The 20,032-nt window shown below is 40.4% G+C and overlaps 1 protein-coding gene across 1 annotated transcript in view; it reads left to right on the forward strand.

Moving 5' to 3' along the window:
• The window catches only part of b4galt5 (UDP-Gal:betaGlcNAc beta 1,4- galactosyltransferase, polypeptide 5), a 30,951-nt gene extending 14,335 nt beyond the window's left edge, over positions 1-16,616 (forward strand). The window contains exons 2-9 of the mRNA XM_062426482.1: positions 7,027-7,146; positions 7,486-7,599; positions 8,095-8,222; positions 9,769-9,885; positions 10,113-10,300; positions 10,394-10,516; positions 11,096-11,197; positions 12,229-16,616. Coding sequence (XP_062282466.1) covers positions 7,027-7,146; positions 7,486-7,599; positions 8,095-8,222; positions 9,769-9,885; positions 10,113-10,300; positions 10,394-10,516; positions 11,096-11,197; positions 12,229-12,376 — 1,040 coding nt within the window. The 3' untranslated portion in view covers positions 12,377-16,616. The remainder of the gene's footprint in view (positions 1-7,026; positions 7,147-7,485; positions 7,600-8,094; positions 8,223-9,768; positions 9,886-10,112; positions 10,301-10,393; positions 10,517-11,095; positions 11,198-12,228) is intronic.
• The last annotated feature ends 3,416 nt before the right edge of the window (positions 16,617-20,032 follow it).

Genomic DNA, 20,032 nt, shown 5'->3' on the forward strand with positions numbered 1-20,032 from the left:
GTGTGTACGCGTGTGTGTGCAGTGCAGCTGTGGGTTTGGAGGGAGCCTCATGATCCACTTATGACTGCATGTCATGTGACCAGAACTAGCACTGGACTAATATTGTCCTTATATCAGCTGCTTGTGTTCGTTCTGGAATGTTTCTGTAAGTTCATCTGAAAACAGATTCAAAGAGCAAAGTGACATGCAGAATGACATTTTTATTTTTTGCTTGAGTGGTCTTGTCATAGCTGTTGTGCCCCAAACTCCCTCCTGGCCAGTGTTAGTACATCACTACTAATATACCCATCCTCCCTTTTTTGCTTCCTTTTAAACACTTCCCCGGTCTTTCTGTGGTCAACTGAAAGCTAGAACTCGGCAGCTGAGCTGTTTTCTGATGGGAATCACAATTTGGTCCATGTGTGTGTGACCTTCTCATTAACTAAGTGACAATATCAAATAACAAACAGAGAGGATGAGAGACTTTCCACCCAGTATAAAAACTGCTAGCTATATATGTACCATGCAAATGACAGACATGTGATGAATAGTTGGACGGTTTGAGTGAACTACTAAATGGATGTAAATTATATGTAGATGATATGATGCAGGTCAGAGATCTGTTTCCTTAAGAATAGAGCAAACAGCAGCACTGCCAAGGTTTGAGGTTTGTGTTATATAAAAAACACAAGAAAGAAAAATAAATACAAATTGTGTTATATTAAAATGATTGGCTGAGTGATACATTTCAAAATAATAATTGATAGCTTCATCCACAATAAAAATGATTAATTGTTTACAGTGGTAGACAGGTCATAGAGAGGAGGAAGCTGTCAAGAACCTTAACTATTTCTAAATCGATTTCAATCACAAAGGGTGCATAGCCATACTACCATACTATTTAGTCTGCCAGAAAGAGATTTAGTTTGTCCTGATGCATAGTATGTCAAATGCAGTATACCAAAAGTATCAGGATGTCCTACTGCATCCAGTCACATTTTGCAGTATGCAAGCCAGAATGCCTTTCACACTATTCTGACCCATAATGCTCTTCGCAGTGGATGATCACATTGACTGAGCTGCCGTGAGAGCACAGACTTATGACAGTACATTGATAGTGTAACGCTGGAAGCTGCAGTGACAGATGAAGTAGTGTTCCCTAATTGTATGCATCCTTCATGCAACAGTACAAACTTTGTTAGTGAAACTGCAGTATGTACTAAAAGTAGAAGTATGCAATTCAGAAATAAAGTGAAATTAATTAAATTGATGTATCAATGTGATAGTGTAGGAGCTTTGTTTTATAGCTGAACTGATATATTAAGTTGCAGCACTTTTTATCTTGTGCTGATGTGTGTACATTTGTGTACCAAAGGTGATGCAACAACGTTATGCCTTTGTCTGTTTCCAAGAACACTCTCTTAAGTTACCCCATGACCACAGGACTGGATGGGGGAGGTGGTGTAGGAACTAGCAAGATATGAGGAAGAGGGAGAGGGAAAAAATAAAGACAAAGATAAGAGACAGTGAGTGAGAGTGAACACCGATAAATTAAAAAGGAAGGGAGAAATTTGTCCTGAGAGAGCAGTGATCTTTTTTCCCTGAGAGGGTAAGATTAGATAAATTAAGTACTTTGATGTATGATGATTCCATCTCTTCCTGTAAACTGGAAATATGTAAGCAGAATGCATCTGCCAATGTTACAAAATGTAAACAGAAGGAAAAAAAACAAACATGGTGGAAATGACATGTTATCAGCAATTCAAATATTTATAATTCCCAGACCTGTGCAGGCGTCCTGTTATAGTACAGCCTTATTGTTTTTTCAAAGGAATCTGCTAATAATAGTATGGGTTCATAGTATGGCAGCTGTACTTTTTGTTAAAATAAGGTTTTAGGGTTCACTGTTCATCTCGCTAATGCTCTATAATAACCCACTATGTATGAGGTTAGTTTTAAGTTAGTTTAGTTTAGTCACACAAGAGCATGGTGAGACGTACCGCAGGTGGGTTTTGCAAAAGGTTTTGTCACAGCTACCAACTCGGCCTCAGAAAATACAGGGTAAAACATTTCTGAACTTGTGTGTGTGTGTGTGTGTCAAGGTTTCTCTGCATCACTTACAGAGGGTCAGAGGAGGTAATAACATGCTTGTCCCTTTAGATGAGATCAATAATGGTTCAAAACGAACACACATATTTTATTTGTTTAAAAAAAGTCAACCTACATACAATCAGCAATCCATAATCTCCATCTCCTGCCAATCCTAAACATCCTCGTTAAATCAATACACTCAAATTACAGCGGTTGTTCCAGTTAATTGTGAGGGATTTAGCGCTAATGCTTTGAGTAATCAGCTGTTTATTTTCCAATAAGGTATTGAAATGGGCCTCTAAATCACGTGTGGCCAATTTAGAGTGTTACATTACTGATAGTGTCATTAATTCAGTTTATGCGCTGACATAATACACATTCAGCATGAGGACTGATGTATTCGTACCCCTGGTGCTCCACTTGTCTACGTGTCATCATGCACATGCTGGTGTGTGGGTGTCACTGATACACAGGGGGCAGTAAAAATGGCCCTTTCTTAGAGTGGCAGCTTTAATCCTTGAAAGCTGTGGGTGCATGTATGGTGTGTGTGTGCATGCGCATGCACAATAGCATATCTGCTGGGGGGAAAAACTGCCTTTCAGATCTTATCAGGAAGCTAGCAGAACGGGACCGATCACCTCCCACTGCTGAGCTATCAATGTGGAGTTAATTGCCTTTCAGAGGCAAAGTGTGTGTGTGTGTGGGGAGTGGCGGGGTGGGGGGTTGTGTGTACGTGTTTTCTTTTTGTTCTTGTTTGTTGGCTTTTTCTTTTCTTAATTAACCTTACTTATATTACAAAATGATGTGCCTCTGCCACTCCTTGGAATTGTCACCATAAGCCTGCAATCCATCATTCAGATGATTTACTTTAACGATAGGAAGAAACAGACCTGAGGGAAAGTGATACAAACTACATTATACAGAGACAGGAGCAGAGTGAGATGAAGAACGGAGATAGAGGGAAGGACAGATAAGTGGAAAGAGGGAGAGATGTGGAGACGGAGAGACAGAAAGAGACGAAGAGAAAGAGAGGAAGAGGTGGGCCAGGCTTGGCATGCGGACAGCGTGTTCTCTGAGAGCTATAGAGGACAAGGTCGTTCAAGGTGGGTTACAGTGGGTGGTTTCTGATGTGATGAGGAGAAATGGGGGTGGGGTTTGAGGGGTCTTTCTAGTCCAAATGGGTATAATGTAGTTGTGTATGTGTTCAGTGTCCCTCGCCAATGACAGATCAGAAAGCTGTGTGTGTGTGTGTCAGAGAGCGCGTGCACATGTGCATCCCTTTTGCTTATATGTCCAGCACTAATGGCCTTGTGTTGTAGCCTGCCACATTCGCTTTCTCTCAACTCCAGGTCTCTCGTGTCTAATTGCATTTATCACAGTTTGTAGTCTTGAATACCTTGGCGCTGCCCATTACTGCAGTCTCTGGAGTCCACATTTGAGGAAGGAATTGCATGCCCACTGCTTTGTATACAGTGGATCAAGTGTTGACAGTATCCATATCTGTGCTTGAAGACCTTTGCTACTATTTCCAGGCAACATGACCCTTGATAGAACACAGCGACTGGCTTTTTTAAAGGGGATCCAAAAATGTTTCAACTGATATTTTACAACAAAGACCAGACTTTGTAGTTTCCAGTGTGTCCAGTTTGTTTTCTTCTGCAGGCATTGAAAAAGTACAGTATTGACATGTAGAATACATATCTATCCTGGATTTGTCCCCATAGCAATATGCATACATAATATATCTCCATACATATCTATCCTGGATTTGTCACCATACCAATATGCATAGATAATATATCTCCATATGTTTGGCAGGCTATGGGAAGGAAATACAAACATGTCAAATGTGTTGGTGCCTGCAGGACTGGATCACACTCCAGAAGCCTCTTAGCATTTTTCTGTCATATGGTGCCTCAGAAGTGTGTGTGTGTGTGTGTGTGTGTGTGTGTGTGTGTGTGTGTGTGTGTGTGTGTGTGTGTGTGTGTGTGTGTGTGTGTGTGTGTGTGTGTGTGTGTGTGTGAGAGTGTGTGAGAGTGTGTGAGAGTGTGTGAGAGTGTGTGAGAGTGTGTGAGAGTGTGTGTGTGTGTGTGTCCACTTCTGCATGTGTTACAGTTAGGGCAAATATGATTTATTCTATGTTCTTACAATCCTTTTTATTATTATTATCCTTTGCAGATTTTCTCTAGCTGCAGTGTAATATTTGCGTGTTACAGACGTAAAATGAGAACATTGATTTCAGTTACTGCATAGCCACCCGTCTTTAGTCCTGCAAGCCAGGCAGTTTGTACAAAACAAGATGAATGTGATGGAAACTGTAATACAATTACTAAAGACAAATCACATCCCGTGGATATCCAGCTCAGCAGTGTCGTGCCCGCGCAGACATATGTACGTGCATTCACAGAATGACGTGGATCATACTGGGATTGATTTAAGAGAAATGTAGATTGGATTAATGGCTAGAAAATTGTGCAGTTGGATATGGGTTCACAGAGGCAGAGATCTGTCAGTTGGGAATTGTGCTGGCATGCTGCTCCAAATACAGTGACAGGAGTAATAGATTATGGGATGAATATCATGTCATATTTCGAAACTGGAAAAAAAATTCCAAAAGGTTGAAATCTCGGTTTTTCCAGATTAAAATTAAGTTTTGAAGGCTTGCAACAATTTTTGATAGGCTGAAAAAAATTCAGACATTATTTTGTATTCAAGTTTTCCTTCCTCATAACTGCAGCTCTCTTTTTACAGTCTTTATCCAACGAATTTAAAATGTGTCACTGTTATCCCTGTGTATTAGTTTGTTTTCCAGTTTTGAAACCTTGTAAATGGTGGTCAGGAAAAAGATTTGAAAAGTTGAAACTTGAGTTTTGAAAGGTCACATCTTTATTTTGAAACGTATGTCACATTTATTGCAAACTGCTGCTTCAGAGCTGAGGTTACAACACTCATTTCTCAGAGATCTTCTCACAGAGTTGCGAGCTTGCGAGTTAGCTGGAGACACTTGTGTCAATGCTTGGGTGTAGGAAGACAGCATAGAGATCCATGCATCCTGTTTGCATATCCTGTATATGTCAGTCATTGGTGGAGTAGTATGTCAATCCCACCTAACTTGCTAAATACAACGTGTGATTGGACAGTTCAGCAGAGAGCAAACAATGGGTTAAGAGCAAATGCCCTGCCTTCAGGATCCCGGCTTTTTTTTCTGGCTGCCAAAAATCATGTGGCTGGCAAGTTTGCAACTTTGTGGGCAGATCTCTGAGAAGTCAGTGTTGTAAACTCAGTTCTGAAACAACAGTCTGTAATACACATGCAAATGTACATCCGCAAAACTTTCAAAATAAATATCCGCCCTTTCGAAACACGGGAAGAACCGTGACAAATTTGAAATGTGTTTGAGAAAGACTGTAAAAAGAGAGCTACAGTTCTGAAGAAGAAACACTCATACAAAATCATATTTACAGAGATATGAAACTTTTTTTTTCAGTCTATCAAAACATTATGCAAGCCTTAAAAAGTTCAACTTCAATCTTACAAAACCTTTTTTTGATCAAATTAAATTTCAAGACCATGAGTCAACCTTTTGATTTTTTTTCCAGTGTTAAAACATTGCATAATATTCATTCCATAGTGATTAGATATCCTTTGAGTAATTCCAGAGAATGTGGACACATGGTCCCTTTTCCTGATGCCATGTCTAAGTTGTGAGTCACTGTTCTGGTAAGTCGGGACCACATGGTCACTTACTCTACATACACATCCTCAAAGTGTGGTTTTGAGTTGAACAAGACTAGATCTAGAGTTTATATTTGCAGTTAGACCACATCCCCTCACTTTGGTCCACTTAATTGTTCCGTTTGCCAGTTAAACTCTAATTAGGGACCGAGCCGAAAGGCAAGAGGGCGAGGACTCCAGAGGACTTTTCCGCTTCACCACGGCCTGACGTGCGCAAGGTTGCGAGGTCCCGCCCAACGCTGCTTGCAGCTTTAATGTGGTATTATTTTGCTCAAATCACACTGAGACGAACTGGAGACAAAAACGCTCCTCTGATGAAGCTCTCAGTAGTAACTGTCATGCAAATCCACTGAACATTAATGGGGAGACATTTAAGAAATTGTAGTTGGGTCTCATTTTTGATTGAAGGTCCATGGTTGTGGTCACTGTTTGTGATGTTTACTCTGGTTCACGGAAATGCAGGCAGAAACTTCCAATGCCTCCTCTCTGCCTGTGTAATGCCTGCACTGTCCGTTCTCCCATATTTTTTCCTGTGACAAATAAACACATCGAAAACCACAATCGATAACCTACAGCGCGGTAGATGACAGAAATTTGTACAGTGTAATAAGGCAAAAAATTGCAATTATCATGCATAGAAGGCAAGGACCAATAAATCACTTAAAATTCATCATCTCTGTCTCTTTCTCCTCTGCCTTCTCCTCCCCCATCATCACAGATTAACATTCCAATTGTTGGCGTCTTTGGAATGAAAACCCCTGGATGTGTTGTTGGGAAATCCCCCGTCATTAAGTCACCAAGGCAGATAATCAGTTTGGGCTAGATTAGGTGGAAGAGTGTGCTTACACTAGAACAAGCATTAACCTGCCAGCGCTCTAAGTTTATCTTTCACCAACATGTGGATTGTTCTAAATGGTTTCCCACTGAAGAGGGGAAATGGAAGTCGGAAATGTTTGTCATGAGTTTAAAAAATGGTATAAAGCAGAGACACCTAATCGGGTTTGTTTTTATGAGGGTAAATATGAGAGTTTGGATTTATACTCTATTGTGGGTTATTACGCCTGCCTGAGGAATGTATTGTTAAGTTGCTGTATTTGTGTTAAGATGTTGCCCCCCCCGTTTTAATGCCTCTTTTCAATCACAAACATTGAATGCTTTTACATTGGGAGCAGGAATATAATGGCTTAACTTTCTTTCTTCTTTTTTTCCCTCTCTCCTTAGTGAATGAGTATGTGTTCATGGTCCAAGCCAGAGGGATCCAGATCAGAGAGAACGTGAAGAACATTGGGGCTCAGGTTCTGGAGCAGGTGGTGAGGGGGGCTTACAGCAACAATGGCACAGGTAAAAAACATACGTATTGATACATACCAAGGTGTATCAAGAATGCGTAGCTCACATGTTGTCTATTATGATATTAGTGTCTGATAGATTTGCTTCACTCAACGGTGCAACCCTGGTGCACAAAATGCAGTTTATTGTAGATAAGTCTGTCCTAGATTTACTGTTTGTGACTCATACATAAAGAACAAGTCTTAGATACCAGTGAAAGACTTTAGGTGAAAAGATGAAAAGCATCAATACAAAACAATACAGCACAAAGCTAGACTTCATGAAGATAAAGACTGGATTACGCTAATGCAGCTGATGTCTTTGTGTGTGTGTGTGTGTGTGTGACTCCAGATTACGCCTATGACTTCAATTTGAGTGAGAGCGATGTTCCTCCCACTACATACCTCCCTGAGGGCTTCACCTACCTCCCCTCACAGGTTTGCCCTGAGAGACTGCCCTCCATGAGTAAGTACATAGTTAACGTTTTGGTTTAAAGTTTGGTTTAAAAGCTTTAATTTGATTCTGGGTGCTGATTCTCTGATATTTGAGAATTGTGTCACTTCCTTAGTTGACCTTAAAAACAGTTGTCTTTCAGGTTCTCCCGGGGTTGCAACATATTGCCTCAAGTGAATTTTCATTAGATTTCGTTATATGTTTGTTCTAATAATGAGTGGTAAAACAGTTGAGAGCTTGTGTGTAACTTCAGTTTTGATGAACAGAGTAGTTAAACCTTGCAATTTATGCCCCAGATTGCATTTACAAGTGTAGACAAACTTTTTTTCCCTTCTCCCTCTTTACCCAACCTCTTTCAAATGTCATTGATATTTTCTTTGTCTCTTTCCTTCTAACCCTTTTCCTCATTCTTCTCTTAACGGTTTCATCTCATTCACTGTCTTTCTTCGTCAGCGCCATGTCTCTTTATGCCTCATATAATCTCTTCTTTGTCTTCCCTGCACACAGAGGGCAGGTTGCACGTGAATATGAGTGAGGTATCTTTGGAGGAGGTGTCGAGATCCCTGCTGGAGAGAGAGCCTACCATGGCCTCAGGAGGCTTCTGGAAGCCCAAAGACTGTTTACCTCGCTGGAAGGTAAGTGTGGATGTGATATTATTATAAGGGCTGTTCACTAAAAAAGTGCTGTCAAATATACAGATTGGTGAGAGGAGAAATATAACAAATGATCCTGCCAATCCATTCCAATTGTTTCAGCATGATTTGTCACAGTTTAAAGATATATACTGTAGGGTAAATGACACTAAAACAAAATCACAAGAATGTATTTCTCCAAATGTCGTATAACTTGTGCTATACTTTGTTGTGAACAGTTTAAATACAAGCTACTTTCTTCCGAGGTACATCCAACAGCTGTCTTACTTCATGTAGTACGAATACAAAACATAAGTCTGAATTATTATGAGTAGACATATCATTCTCTTTGGAAAGATATATTGCTGTTGAAAAAAATGAAATGGCTTTTTTTTTAATTAAGCTTCACAAACTAGTAAGCTACAGCTAATGTCTCCAAACCTGAGCACATATGGTAGGAAGTGCTTTTAAGTGAGATGTCCCTGTTAGACTGGAAACGTAATGATGGGGAGTGTTCAGTACTGGAAGTTCACAGTCCAGTGATGAAGTGCACATACAGTAACTGGCATGTCTGACACATGTATTACATATATCATATACACATTTCTGCACCACTCACCTGCTTATTCTGTTGCTCATTCTGCAAATCAGGATGGTGTTGTTGCTCTGTCTGACATTCACATGCAAAACAATATGCATATACACTTATATGTCAAAAGTACAAAGTAAAAGAAGTAGGCAAAACTTGAATTCCGCTCTTTCAGTGTGCTTTGCAATACTGTTTCATTGCTGAACCACACTCCTTTAGTATGTGCTCTTTTTTTATCATTCTTTTTTTGTCCGACAGAGCGATCTTGGCTGCCATCTGTCTATCTGTCTGTCTGTCTGTCTGTCTCTCGTGTTTATTTGCCTTGAGGGACTATGTATGTTCTTGACAACCAAGTCTTTATTTCTCTCTCTCATTAGCCGGCAGTCTTTCTCTCATCTACCACAGTAGTCTCTTGCCACTTTTTGTTTTGCATTTCCCGTGCTTTTTGTTCCTCCCTGTGACAGTTTGCTTTTTATGTGCTTCAAAAGAAACTCAAAAATAGGGACTTAAATAGCTGCCTCTCTACAAGGGAAAAAATAAACAACACATCTTTCATAGACATTTTTGTCTCAATGCTTCTATGATTGATGCATGTCAGATATCATTTTGGAATTAGAAGTTTAAGAACCTGCCATTCTTTTGTCACAAGTGATGGTAATCAATGTTTGTTGGTGCTGTCATCACCCACTGTTTCCTATTTACCTACTGCTGAGAGGTCAAGACTCTCAAAAACATATACACTTTGTACAAATAGTTTTGTTTACTCAGTCACCCAGATCTCACTGCTCTGTGACTCTGTGTCCCTGTTCAGTTACAGTATAGACACAGTATCAGTCAAAAGTTTAGACACATCTTCCCATTCCCTTGAATAAGACAGTGTGTCCAAACGGTTCACTAGTATTGTATATGCGTCTCCCTATGTTTGTACATATGTAATTTCATGTCATTTTGTGTCCCTAGGTGGCAATCCTAGTCCCGTTCAGGAACCGACTTGAACACTTACCCATCCTCCTGAGACACCTGGTGCCAGTGCTGCAGAAACAAAAACTCCAATTTGCCTTTTATATCGTAGAGCAGGTATGCAAACGTGCATTCACAGTTCACCCATACAACATTTGCAGTGTGTGAGTCTTCTTCTCAGGCTGTAATAATGTTGGTTAAAACAGCTGAACATGACAAGCTTTTGCATAACAACTCCCAAACATTGAAACATTGAAACACTTAAACACTGAAACATTATTCTAACATTGAAGTCTCTTTTCTTTTCTCCCTCTGCTTCCATCCCTTTCAATCCTCCTGTCCAGGGGGGCACAGAGCCATTTAACCGAGCCATGTTGTTTAACGTGGGCTACAAAGAGGCTATGAAGGACCTGGACTGGGACTGTATGATCTTCCACGATGTGGACCACCTCATGGAGAACGACAGGAACTACTATGGCTGCACAGGCATGCCCCGACACTTTGCAGTCAAGCTCGACAAGTACTCCTACATGTGAGTGCTGTTTCTGTCTCCATGGGGATATACAGTACAGTAAATGTATTCCTTACTTAATATGAATTTAATATGTGTAATTGTCCCTCCAAGGCTTCCGTATAATGAGTTCTTCGGCGGTGTCAGTGGCCTGACGGTGAAGCAGTTCAAAAAGATTAATGGATTTCCTAATGCATTCTGGGGCTGGGGGGGAGAGGACGATGACCTCTGGAACAGGTGAGGAGAACACACACACACACACACACACACACACACACACACACACACACACACACACACACACACAAACAGACATTGAACTATCTGTCAGTGTCGTTGACATTAGATGTAATCAAGAGATGGGTTAGGCCAGTTGGCATATAACAGGCTTTTGTATTACTTTTTGTTTTTTTTCCCCCTCCATTTGCCTTTGTGACATAGCATAGTTGTTCCTCCCCCCACCTCCACAGCTCATAGGCAGCTGTACACACTAAGGGTTCTGCAGTTACAACAAAACCTTTTTCCTCTTGTATTTCTATATGTCTATATGTGTGGCAGTATGTAATCTGATAGTAATGCCCATCAGAGTCATTATTATTTTCCTTTCTGAGAATATAGCACAACCAAAGTAAACACTGCAAGGCTTGTTCTTCCTTACTGTGTACCTGTTGGATTAATTATTGTTTAATATGTTTGTGTAGGGTAATAATTATTATGCTTTGTAGGAATATATAACAGTCAATGTCAACACTACAATGCTTGCACTGACTAAATGTGTGGATCATGGGTTAATTAGCATTTAATATGTTTGTGCAGGGTGCAGTTCGCCAATTTTTCAGTAAGTAGACCAAAGGGAGAACAGGGACGCTACATGTCAATTCCACATCATCATCGTGGAGAAGTTCAGTTCCTGGGAAGGTCAGTGTCTAGTATGCACAACTCATTCACACACACTCACACACTTTGGTTAAAAGTGGAAGCTGATAATTGGAATCAGGCTTAGGCTCATGTGATGTAAGCCAGTCACATGAAAAGCCAGAGCAGTGACTTTCAGAGAATTTCAACTCTTTTAAAGACTTTGCATGTGATATACTTGTATGCTTCAGGGGTGAATTCCAATCTTGCTCTCTCTGCTCAAAATCTAAGTTACTTAAAACTGCCCAAAGAATAAATGTTTCTTTCATTTATTAAAGGTGAGATATGTAGTATTTACTGGCTTCTAGCGGTAAGGTTGCAATGCATCAAATGCCCCCAGCCCCTCCTCCCTTCCAAGCATGTAGAGTGCTACACTCTCTACAGCCAGTGCTTGGTTTGTTGGTTCAGGGCTGTACTGTAAAAATATGGTGGTGCAACATGGCAGGCTCTGTGGAAGAGGACCTGCTCCTTATGTATATATATATATATAGGGCGCATACTAAGGTGAAGAAAACACAACTATTCTTATTTTCAGGTGATTATACGCTATGAATATTATATTCCATTTTTGTCAAGTCACTCCCACAAAATGCAACTAAATTCTACACACTGCACCTTCAGTAAGAAACTTCAAGAAGTTGATATTGGGTAGAAAAATGCATTTCACTACTCCAAACTGACCTTGTCTAAGAAATTTAGTAAATATTTTGCCATTATTATCTATTAATTTTGGCATTGCTGCAGTGGTCTGCTGATGAATCATTCCCATAAAAAAAATATACACGTTACTTTTCATCGAAACCACATACAGTAATGGTCTCAATTTTCAGCCAGTTTTACCATTTTGTAACAAATTACGCAACCTGTTTCTCTGTATATTATCTCATTGTTTAACTTGACCATAAAACTTGCTTTGTGTTGCATTGGGTGGAGCACTGTTGCATTGTATTCTCTTCTTCTGTGTTGTATCTGCTTCTTTATTATTTCTTGTTTTCTCTTCAAAACATTTATTGATTGATTATTTCCCCTTACAGGTATAGTCTTCTACGCCACTCAAAGGAGAGACAGAAAGTGGATGGTCTTAACAATCTAAACTACTCCCCCCTAGTGTCCAGGAGGCCTCTCTACACCAACATCACAGTCAACTTGAGCAGAATGCTTGCACCCATAGCTGACTACTGATGTAGGCACAGCTGGACTGCAAACCATCTGGGAATCGTCCTCTTGGACATCAGCCATATCTCACCAGTTGCAGCACTGCTTAGGACTTTTTAGTTGATTGATTCTTTGCTTTGTTTCTTTTGTTTGTATGCAAAAAATGGAGACTCAAATAAGTATGTTGGATAAATCATATAAGAAAATAGGGATAAATGCTGCACTTGTTTGTGCCACAGTCCATCACTTCTCTCATCTGGGCTTATCTAGTCTTCAGTCTCCACATGCCTTTTGCACCATTTTGGCCTTCAGCATCCATCCATTCATTCATTTCCGTGCTTAATTGATGATTATTGTGCTTGTTTGTTAAAATAGGCCATGATACACACGCACATTTGAGTGCATGCATGCGCTACACATGCACGCACACAACCGTTTTGACTTACATGTGCTGACATGGGTCCTGAGGCTTTGATCTTTACTTTGCTCTTGCACTTCATTTTTTCACAAATGCAGTAAACCTGTGAATTGCATGCACACACAACCAACTTTAACCGAGTAGACGCTTGCAGCTGGTTCTGCAGAAGGTATGCCAAATCTACAAGTGATGAGAGCAAATGATATGAAATGAGTGAGTGTTTTCAATCATTTATATGTGAAATAGTTTATCCTGATTTTAGAGAATATTAATACCTTAATCATCAACTATATTTTGTCCTGTGAACATACCATTTAAAGACTGTGATGTTTGTGTTTGCATAGTTGCATTGGATGTCCCAGCTGCCTGCAAGTGGCTGTATGTTGGAGAGCAATGCTCATCCTGTTAGCAATAAGCTGTAATATCAGACACCTAAACGTATACCTGACTTCCTCACTATACAGATGCAATAGCACAGGTGCTAGCATACTCTTATTGGACTACGGAGAAGGAGTGACTGTGTATGCAAACTTCACATTCAACACACCTTTGCCTAAGCAAACATACCACCCTTTTCAGAACCTGTATGTGTCTGTGTGCGTGTCTGTGTCTATATACGTGAGGGAGAGCTATGCAAATGGCCTGTATGTATCCTGTTGTCAGTACGAGGTCTTCAGGGTGACCTCCGGGAGACTTCACCCCTGTAACTGACAGACTGACTGGAGACCTCACTCTGTATGCGGTATGTTTAAGTCCAGGCCAGGGAGAGATAAACATATTCCGTTTTATTTTTAGATCCCACATCCTTAATGTTTACTCACCTTCATTTTTACGAAAGAGCGTTGGAGGTAGAGAATACTTGATTGCTGTCACTGTCACTGTCACTGGTGTTTACAGAAGCTTTTGCTTTGTTATTTTTCAGATTGTCTAGTGTTTATAATACTGTTAGCCAGCCCTCCTCCACTGTGGGTGCTGTGAAAACTCTGTTCAACAGCGTATCTAATGCCTGCCTTTATTTTTTTGAACTGAAACTTCGTTATCTAAACTATCTAGTATAAGAAAAAAGTTCTGAATGCTCATCTAAGACGTCAGCTGTTAAACCACTGATTAGCTTTGTTGACTTGTGGTCAGGCTGTTGCCACTTTATCTCGGAGCTTTTGTCAAACACTGTGCATTGTCACATCACTCTGGCAGTGCACAGTGGTTGCTAAAATGTCCCTCTCTGATTTGTGTGTTTGACAGTGTTTTATTTTGAGTACAATATCCCAATAACGTTAATGTTGGTACACACACATACACACACACACACACACACACACACACACACACACACACACACACACACACACACACACTCTCCTCTCCTCACTGTCTGCCCTCTAGTCATGCAGCTACTTCATTTCACACAAATCGCCTTGTATGCATTTCTTAAAATTTATCTTTTGGGAAAAATGTGGGTGGTAAACTAACTAACTGATGTGCTCCCACAATGAAATAAGACATAAAGAGGCTGGACCTCATTTTATTTATTTGATCTTTTATGGATTATATTCTGTAATTGTTTAGTTTTTATTTTTCTTGCGGTTGATGTGATGGTGTAGTAGGTGACATATGACAGACTGTGTGAGATGCACTGAAACGTATGTGTATTTGTGTGGGATTTTTGAGGTTCAAGTCTGTGTAAACAGGGAGCTGATTCATTTCATTCAGATGGAGAGTTTTCCAAATCAGGGATGACATGAATAGCCGATCTGATGAAATGGAACAGTACCCTGTAGCCTGATGTGTATTAATCTGCTCAACTGTTGGAGGAGGCCATTTTGTGTGACAACCACAGGAAGAGCAAGACACCTAATCAGAAAATGCTAGTAGTCAATGTCTTTCACTGAGCACCTCCCTTGTACTAATTGAGAATCAATGGTGCTGACCTTTCACAGCTCCCTTTGAGGGAGTCTCTCTCTGCGTGCTTACTGGAATCAATCCTGACAACAGAAAGGCCACTTTCGATGGGTAAAACATCCCTGCGATTTTTATGGCTATATCATTTAATTGCAAGTTGCATACTGTATAAGTGGCTGTGTTTTTTTTTTTATCCATACATTTGTAAACCTGTTGCCTTCTCATCCTGCCAGGTGAAGCTAATCAGTCTATTTGTTGTTCTGGTTCATTGCCACAAGCAGAAGCACGTGTTTACCTCCTAGCCAATCACTCCGGAGGTGCTCAGTGGAAGTCATGGACAGCGGCAGCATTTGTGTTAAGTTTTGTCTTCCATGTGTGTTTGAGTGAAATGGCTAAACCTATCAGAGGTCTAACTGTCCTCCATTTAGATATGAGGGTTTTTTTGTTTTTCATTTTGTTTTCCAGCACTGATAAGGACGTGATTTTTAGTGATCTGGTTGTAAACAACTGCAGGTTTTTTCTAGTTCTTGACACATACATGATACACTGTATATTTTTCCTTTTTTGTGCATTGCTTTAAATTAAAAGCTAGATAGACATATAGTAAAAGCTAAATGGTTTTAGGATGAGTGTTCAGACTCTACACAAAGGGGCTTCTCAATGTAAAGATGATGACGTAGATATTCTTAGAGTCAGTATAAGGCTCTATACTCCACAATGTAAAACGAGCAGCTTCTTCAGCCAACTCCATATTCAACAGGATATTTTTTGTTTTTCTGTTATTAATAGACAGCGTTGTCTACTTTATAACTTAGTAGCAGGGGCAAATCAGTCAGCTCTCTTTTGCTTTTATCTAAAACAGAAAATAGATTTTCAGTTTGTGATAAGAGCATGCTGGCAAGTCTTGCTCCTGTTTAATACTCTACATGGTCTTAATCTGGACCAAGACCAAACCTGCTGCTCATCCATTATCTCACCCGTTCTGATCCATTCTGTGCCAGTTTAAATGAAGGGACCATTTAGTGGGCATCTGATAAGACTGGCAGCCTTAAAGCTTCTTAATTTATTGCAGTGTTTTTCACTCAAGTTTTTATTTTTTTTTTTATAAGCAAAAATATTTAAATGGACAAAAGTGCATACCAATATTATGATCATTGTAAATATTATTGTGTGTAGTGTTTTAGAAATTCTATAAGGTCTTGAATCACTACAGATGCTAGCATAAAGAACAAGGCTTTGGAGGGGTTTGGCTGGGGATTTACCTGGTGCCATTTAAGTGCTAGTGAAGCTTATACAGCGACATCAATGTTTTTACATCACTGCTTCCCAGCACAGCCTTTTTTTTAATTAAGAATATCCTTATCCCATAAATTTTAGATTCCTCTCACAATCCTAGAGGCTGCATTCCCGAGGCCTTCCTGTGCTTAATATGCTGTAACAGTAGAGGAGACATATCATGGCAGACGTAAGCATCAATCTATAGATGAAGTTCAGTGTCCTTGTTTCTGCTCATGATGTCTCTTTGATGGTGACAGCAGTTGGGGTAAGGTGTAGGTCAGTGGAAAGCACTGTAGGATAGCAATGTGTCAGCCAAAAACACCATATGCTTACAATGCAATGAAACACAGGCACCCAAACCAGCGACACAATCCACTCCAAAATCTACACAGATTCATTTCTTTTGTATGAAAGATAACTATTTAAAAAAAAAAAAAAAGAAAAAGGATACAGATTAATAAATTTAAGATATATCTTCTCTGATTGTAAGGAGGGACATTCTCCTTGAATTGAAGCCATTTGAAGCCACTTGTCAAAACTTGATGTCAGCCTTATGTGGATCTGTTTGTGTATCGGCATATTATCTTTTGATTATTGAAATTTGTATGATGGAGATTTTCTTTTATACCATCATTGTTATTGTCAAAGTACACCAATAAAATGAAACTTGTAAAGATACAGTTTATCTCTGTCTGTGTCCATGTTTGCTGGCTGGAGCTGCTGGCTCTGCCCAAGCATTTCCTCACAGTGTGGTCAGTGGCTCTGTTTTAAATGTGCAAAATAACCATGTGGTTACTTTGCACGCTACTGCTGAACGTCAACATGCACATGGGCATGTTTCCTGTAAATCAGACATTTGGAGTTCATATCATTATTTGCGCAGAAAAAGCAGAACACAAACTTAAACTTCAAGTATGAGCTCCCAGTAAAAGAGCTCAAGTAACTGCATTACACTGCGATGACAGAAGTTGTTTGAGAGTCCTCTAAAAATATCTATGTGAGGATCCTTATCTATACTTTTGTTGGAGTCTAAAGACTAAATGCCTGTGGGAGCAAAAAAGTCTCAACGCTGTAAGCAGGCTTATAGGCAGCATCATGTCTCCTCTCAAACACTCGCCCAAACAGAGGATTATTGTCTCAGGGCTGTTGATCTTATGATTCACGGTTACTAACAAAATCTCAGCATTTTTTGACCATATTCCTCCTATTTTAGTGCACTTTTAGTAGCCTCCGTTTCTACTCTTGTCATTCTGACTGCTCTGCTCACACTTTGCATGTTTGTGCATGCTTCCTAATGTGCATGACCACATACACATCTGGATCTTAAAACAAAGATGACGCTTGTTGGGAATGTCCAAGCTGTCACAGAGAGGGTAAAAAAAGAGCAGAATGAGATGCTTTGACGAGAGGTCATTTAAGATGCATTGAATCAGAGCAGCTCCAGCCCTGTGGCATTTAGCACATTAACTGCGCATCTCTGCTAGTTAACAGAAGTGACAGCTGATAATTTAATTATTCTCTCAGAAAAGAAAATGCTAAGTGGCAGGGAAGGGATATCTACATGGGTGTTTAAATGTATTCCATTTGTGCAGCGTATATGCCACTTCAAGTCATGGCTTATTAAATATGATGCATTTGTATATTTGAAAATGTCCAAAAATACTTTCCATTCATCTGCAAAGAAAATCCCCTTTCCTGCTGTGTAACAGTAGCTGCAATGTGTGTGTGAGGGAGATGCTTGGCAGAGGCACAGAGGCTCGGTTGGAGTAGCCACATCTTAATGGAGTCTGGGAAACACAAGGCTTTGGTATGCTAACACCACTGTCACTTAGCTGTCAGACACACACAGAGGGCAGCTCTTAAGATCTCAAGAGTTGGCTTGGCATGTGTATACAACCCAAGCCAGCACACACACATACACATCCCTTATTAATTCATCCACACGCAGCCCCTTGAGTCTTGTGCCACTCAAAGGCTTTGATGTCATCTGTGGCGCCTTTGCCTTTGTATCCTGCTTGTGTGTCTGTTTCACTTCACTTCTCCCACAGTGTCTTAAACTGGAATCTGCATCAGGAAATAGCCGAATAACTGAATTTGTGGCCTTCAGTGGTGCAGAAGGGTGTCGCTCTCGTCATCCACACTTCCTCTGTGCTCCCACCGTTGTCTCTGTGTATGTGTGTATGTAAATACCCTTTAGCTTTACACAATTTTTAGCTTTGTGTGGACCATCTATATGATATATGTGCTGACATCATGCATTAAAGGGCCTGCACTCTCATATCTGGTTAAATCAAATGTTTGAGTAATAGAGAACAACAGTGCCTTACGGGATGCTGTGTGTGTGTGTATGTGTGTGTGTGTTTGTGTGTGCGTGCGCGCAAGTACATGTACACATGTGCGTGAGTATGCATTGCCTCATGCGCGTGCTAAGAACAAGAACTGAAAGAAAAGAAGCCACAGTGTGTGGAAGTCACATGAATTTGTAACATTGCCTGGTAATTTGTCATGGTGTCAGGTATAAGCATTAACCAGCATTACAGTACCGCTCAATATGCCCCCCCCCCTGGTGTTATTTTCTCTGATCAATCCCCCCACCACCACTTTTACTGCTGTGTCCTCTCCAGGTCAGCAATAGGACAGTCCCCTGTGTAGTGCTGCTTCCCAAGGGATGGCAGAGCATCCAGCTGCTGTCAAGCCCTGGGGTATAGACTTACACTGCTGTTGCTGTAGCAGCCCACTGTTGGTGTTTTAGGAGGCTCATGTGTAGGCGAGTATTTTCTCCAGCTTCAAGAGCCTTGTTGTGACTCTAACCTGCTTTCCTGTCAGGGAGGCATACATACACAAGGCATACAGCAGAGGGATGAGAAGGCTGTAAACACTGTTTCCGCTTCTTATGCTCTTCATCCTCTTTCGCACTGCTTGGTTCTCCACCTCAGTGCCCATTTCCTGCCCTGCCCTTGTCACATCCCTGTCTATCAGTTTCAACATTCCTCTGCAGAGAGCCGGGCTCATTCCCTACAGTGAGCCTCCTCCCTACACTGACTGTCATAGCCATACTCATCCATTGTCTCTGCTCATTTCATCTCTGTGGTGCCACCTCACTGTAGTATATTTTGAAACGTCCCATTACATCCATCCTACTATATTTCTCCTGTCTCATGATCATCTCACTATAATTCGTCTCCTTCTTGTCTGTCAGCCAGCTCTTTCTTCCCATGCAGCATATACATATTTGCCTTTGCCTGTGACCTCCACCCTTTCCATCCACTCTATATTGCTCCTCCAGCAGTTTTATTTTTATGTCTAGCCTCTGGTTTTCATTATGCTGGGATTGTTTCATTCTGTTCTGGTTACAGAGAAATGTTGTCTTTAAAAAACTATGTGCTGATGCTGTACAGAGGTCTGGCTGACATTGCATTAGTGGTGCAAAGTCAACTAATTTTACAGTTCATTTCACTCAGCTTCATTTATTATTATTGAGTATCATCTGACCTCTGACTCCGCAAACACTTTTATATCCTCCACATTTTCACCTAATGACCTCACCTTATCATCTGACCACACCATGTGACCACAATCTTGTGAGCCTTGTGAGCTGGTGTATTTTGCAAACTTAGTCAGATGTGCTCATGCTGTTTCAATCACATTTGTATCAAATGAGCACATTTTACTTTATGTACCAATTTGGTGAAGTCAGGCATTTTTGTAACAAAAATGATTCTCAGTAACAATACTGCTTACTTGGTGCAGTCACACCTCACATTCCTCCAACCAATAGGCAGTGCAGCATATATTAATGATACATTTCTGTTCCCCATTACACGCTGACAGCTAGTTAATCAGTGAGAGCTGTTGCTGTCTTAAACCATGTGCTGATACTCGGGTGAAACCTGCAGACAGTGCAAGCTGACTACAGGCGTGGTCATAATTCAAACCAATCCTATTTCTGTGATAATAAATATTGAGGAAAATAAATGTGATGCAGCTTTTTTTAAAACTGCTTCTAGAAGTTAATTATTTTCAGTTTGACTTTGTGACTTTGTCATTTTTGCATCAACAATGGGGATCATAGCAGGTGTATTTTCTGA

This window comes from Scomber scombrus, chromosome 10, assembly GCF_963691925.1.
Source record: "Scomber scombrus chromosome 10, fScoSco1.1, whole genome shotgun sequence".
Taxonomy (NCBI): Eukaryota; Metazoa; Chordata; class Actinopteri; order Scombriformes; family Scombridae; genus Scomber; species Scomber scombrus.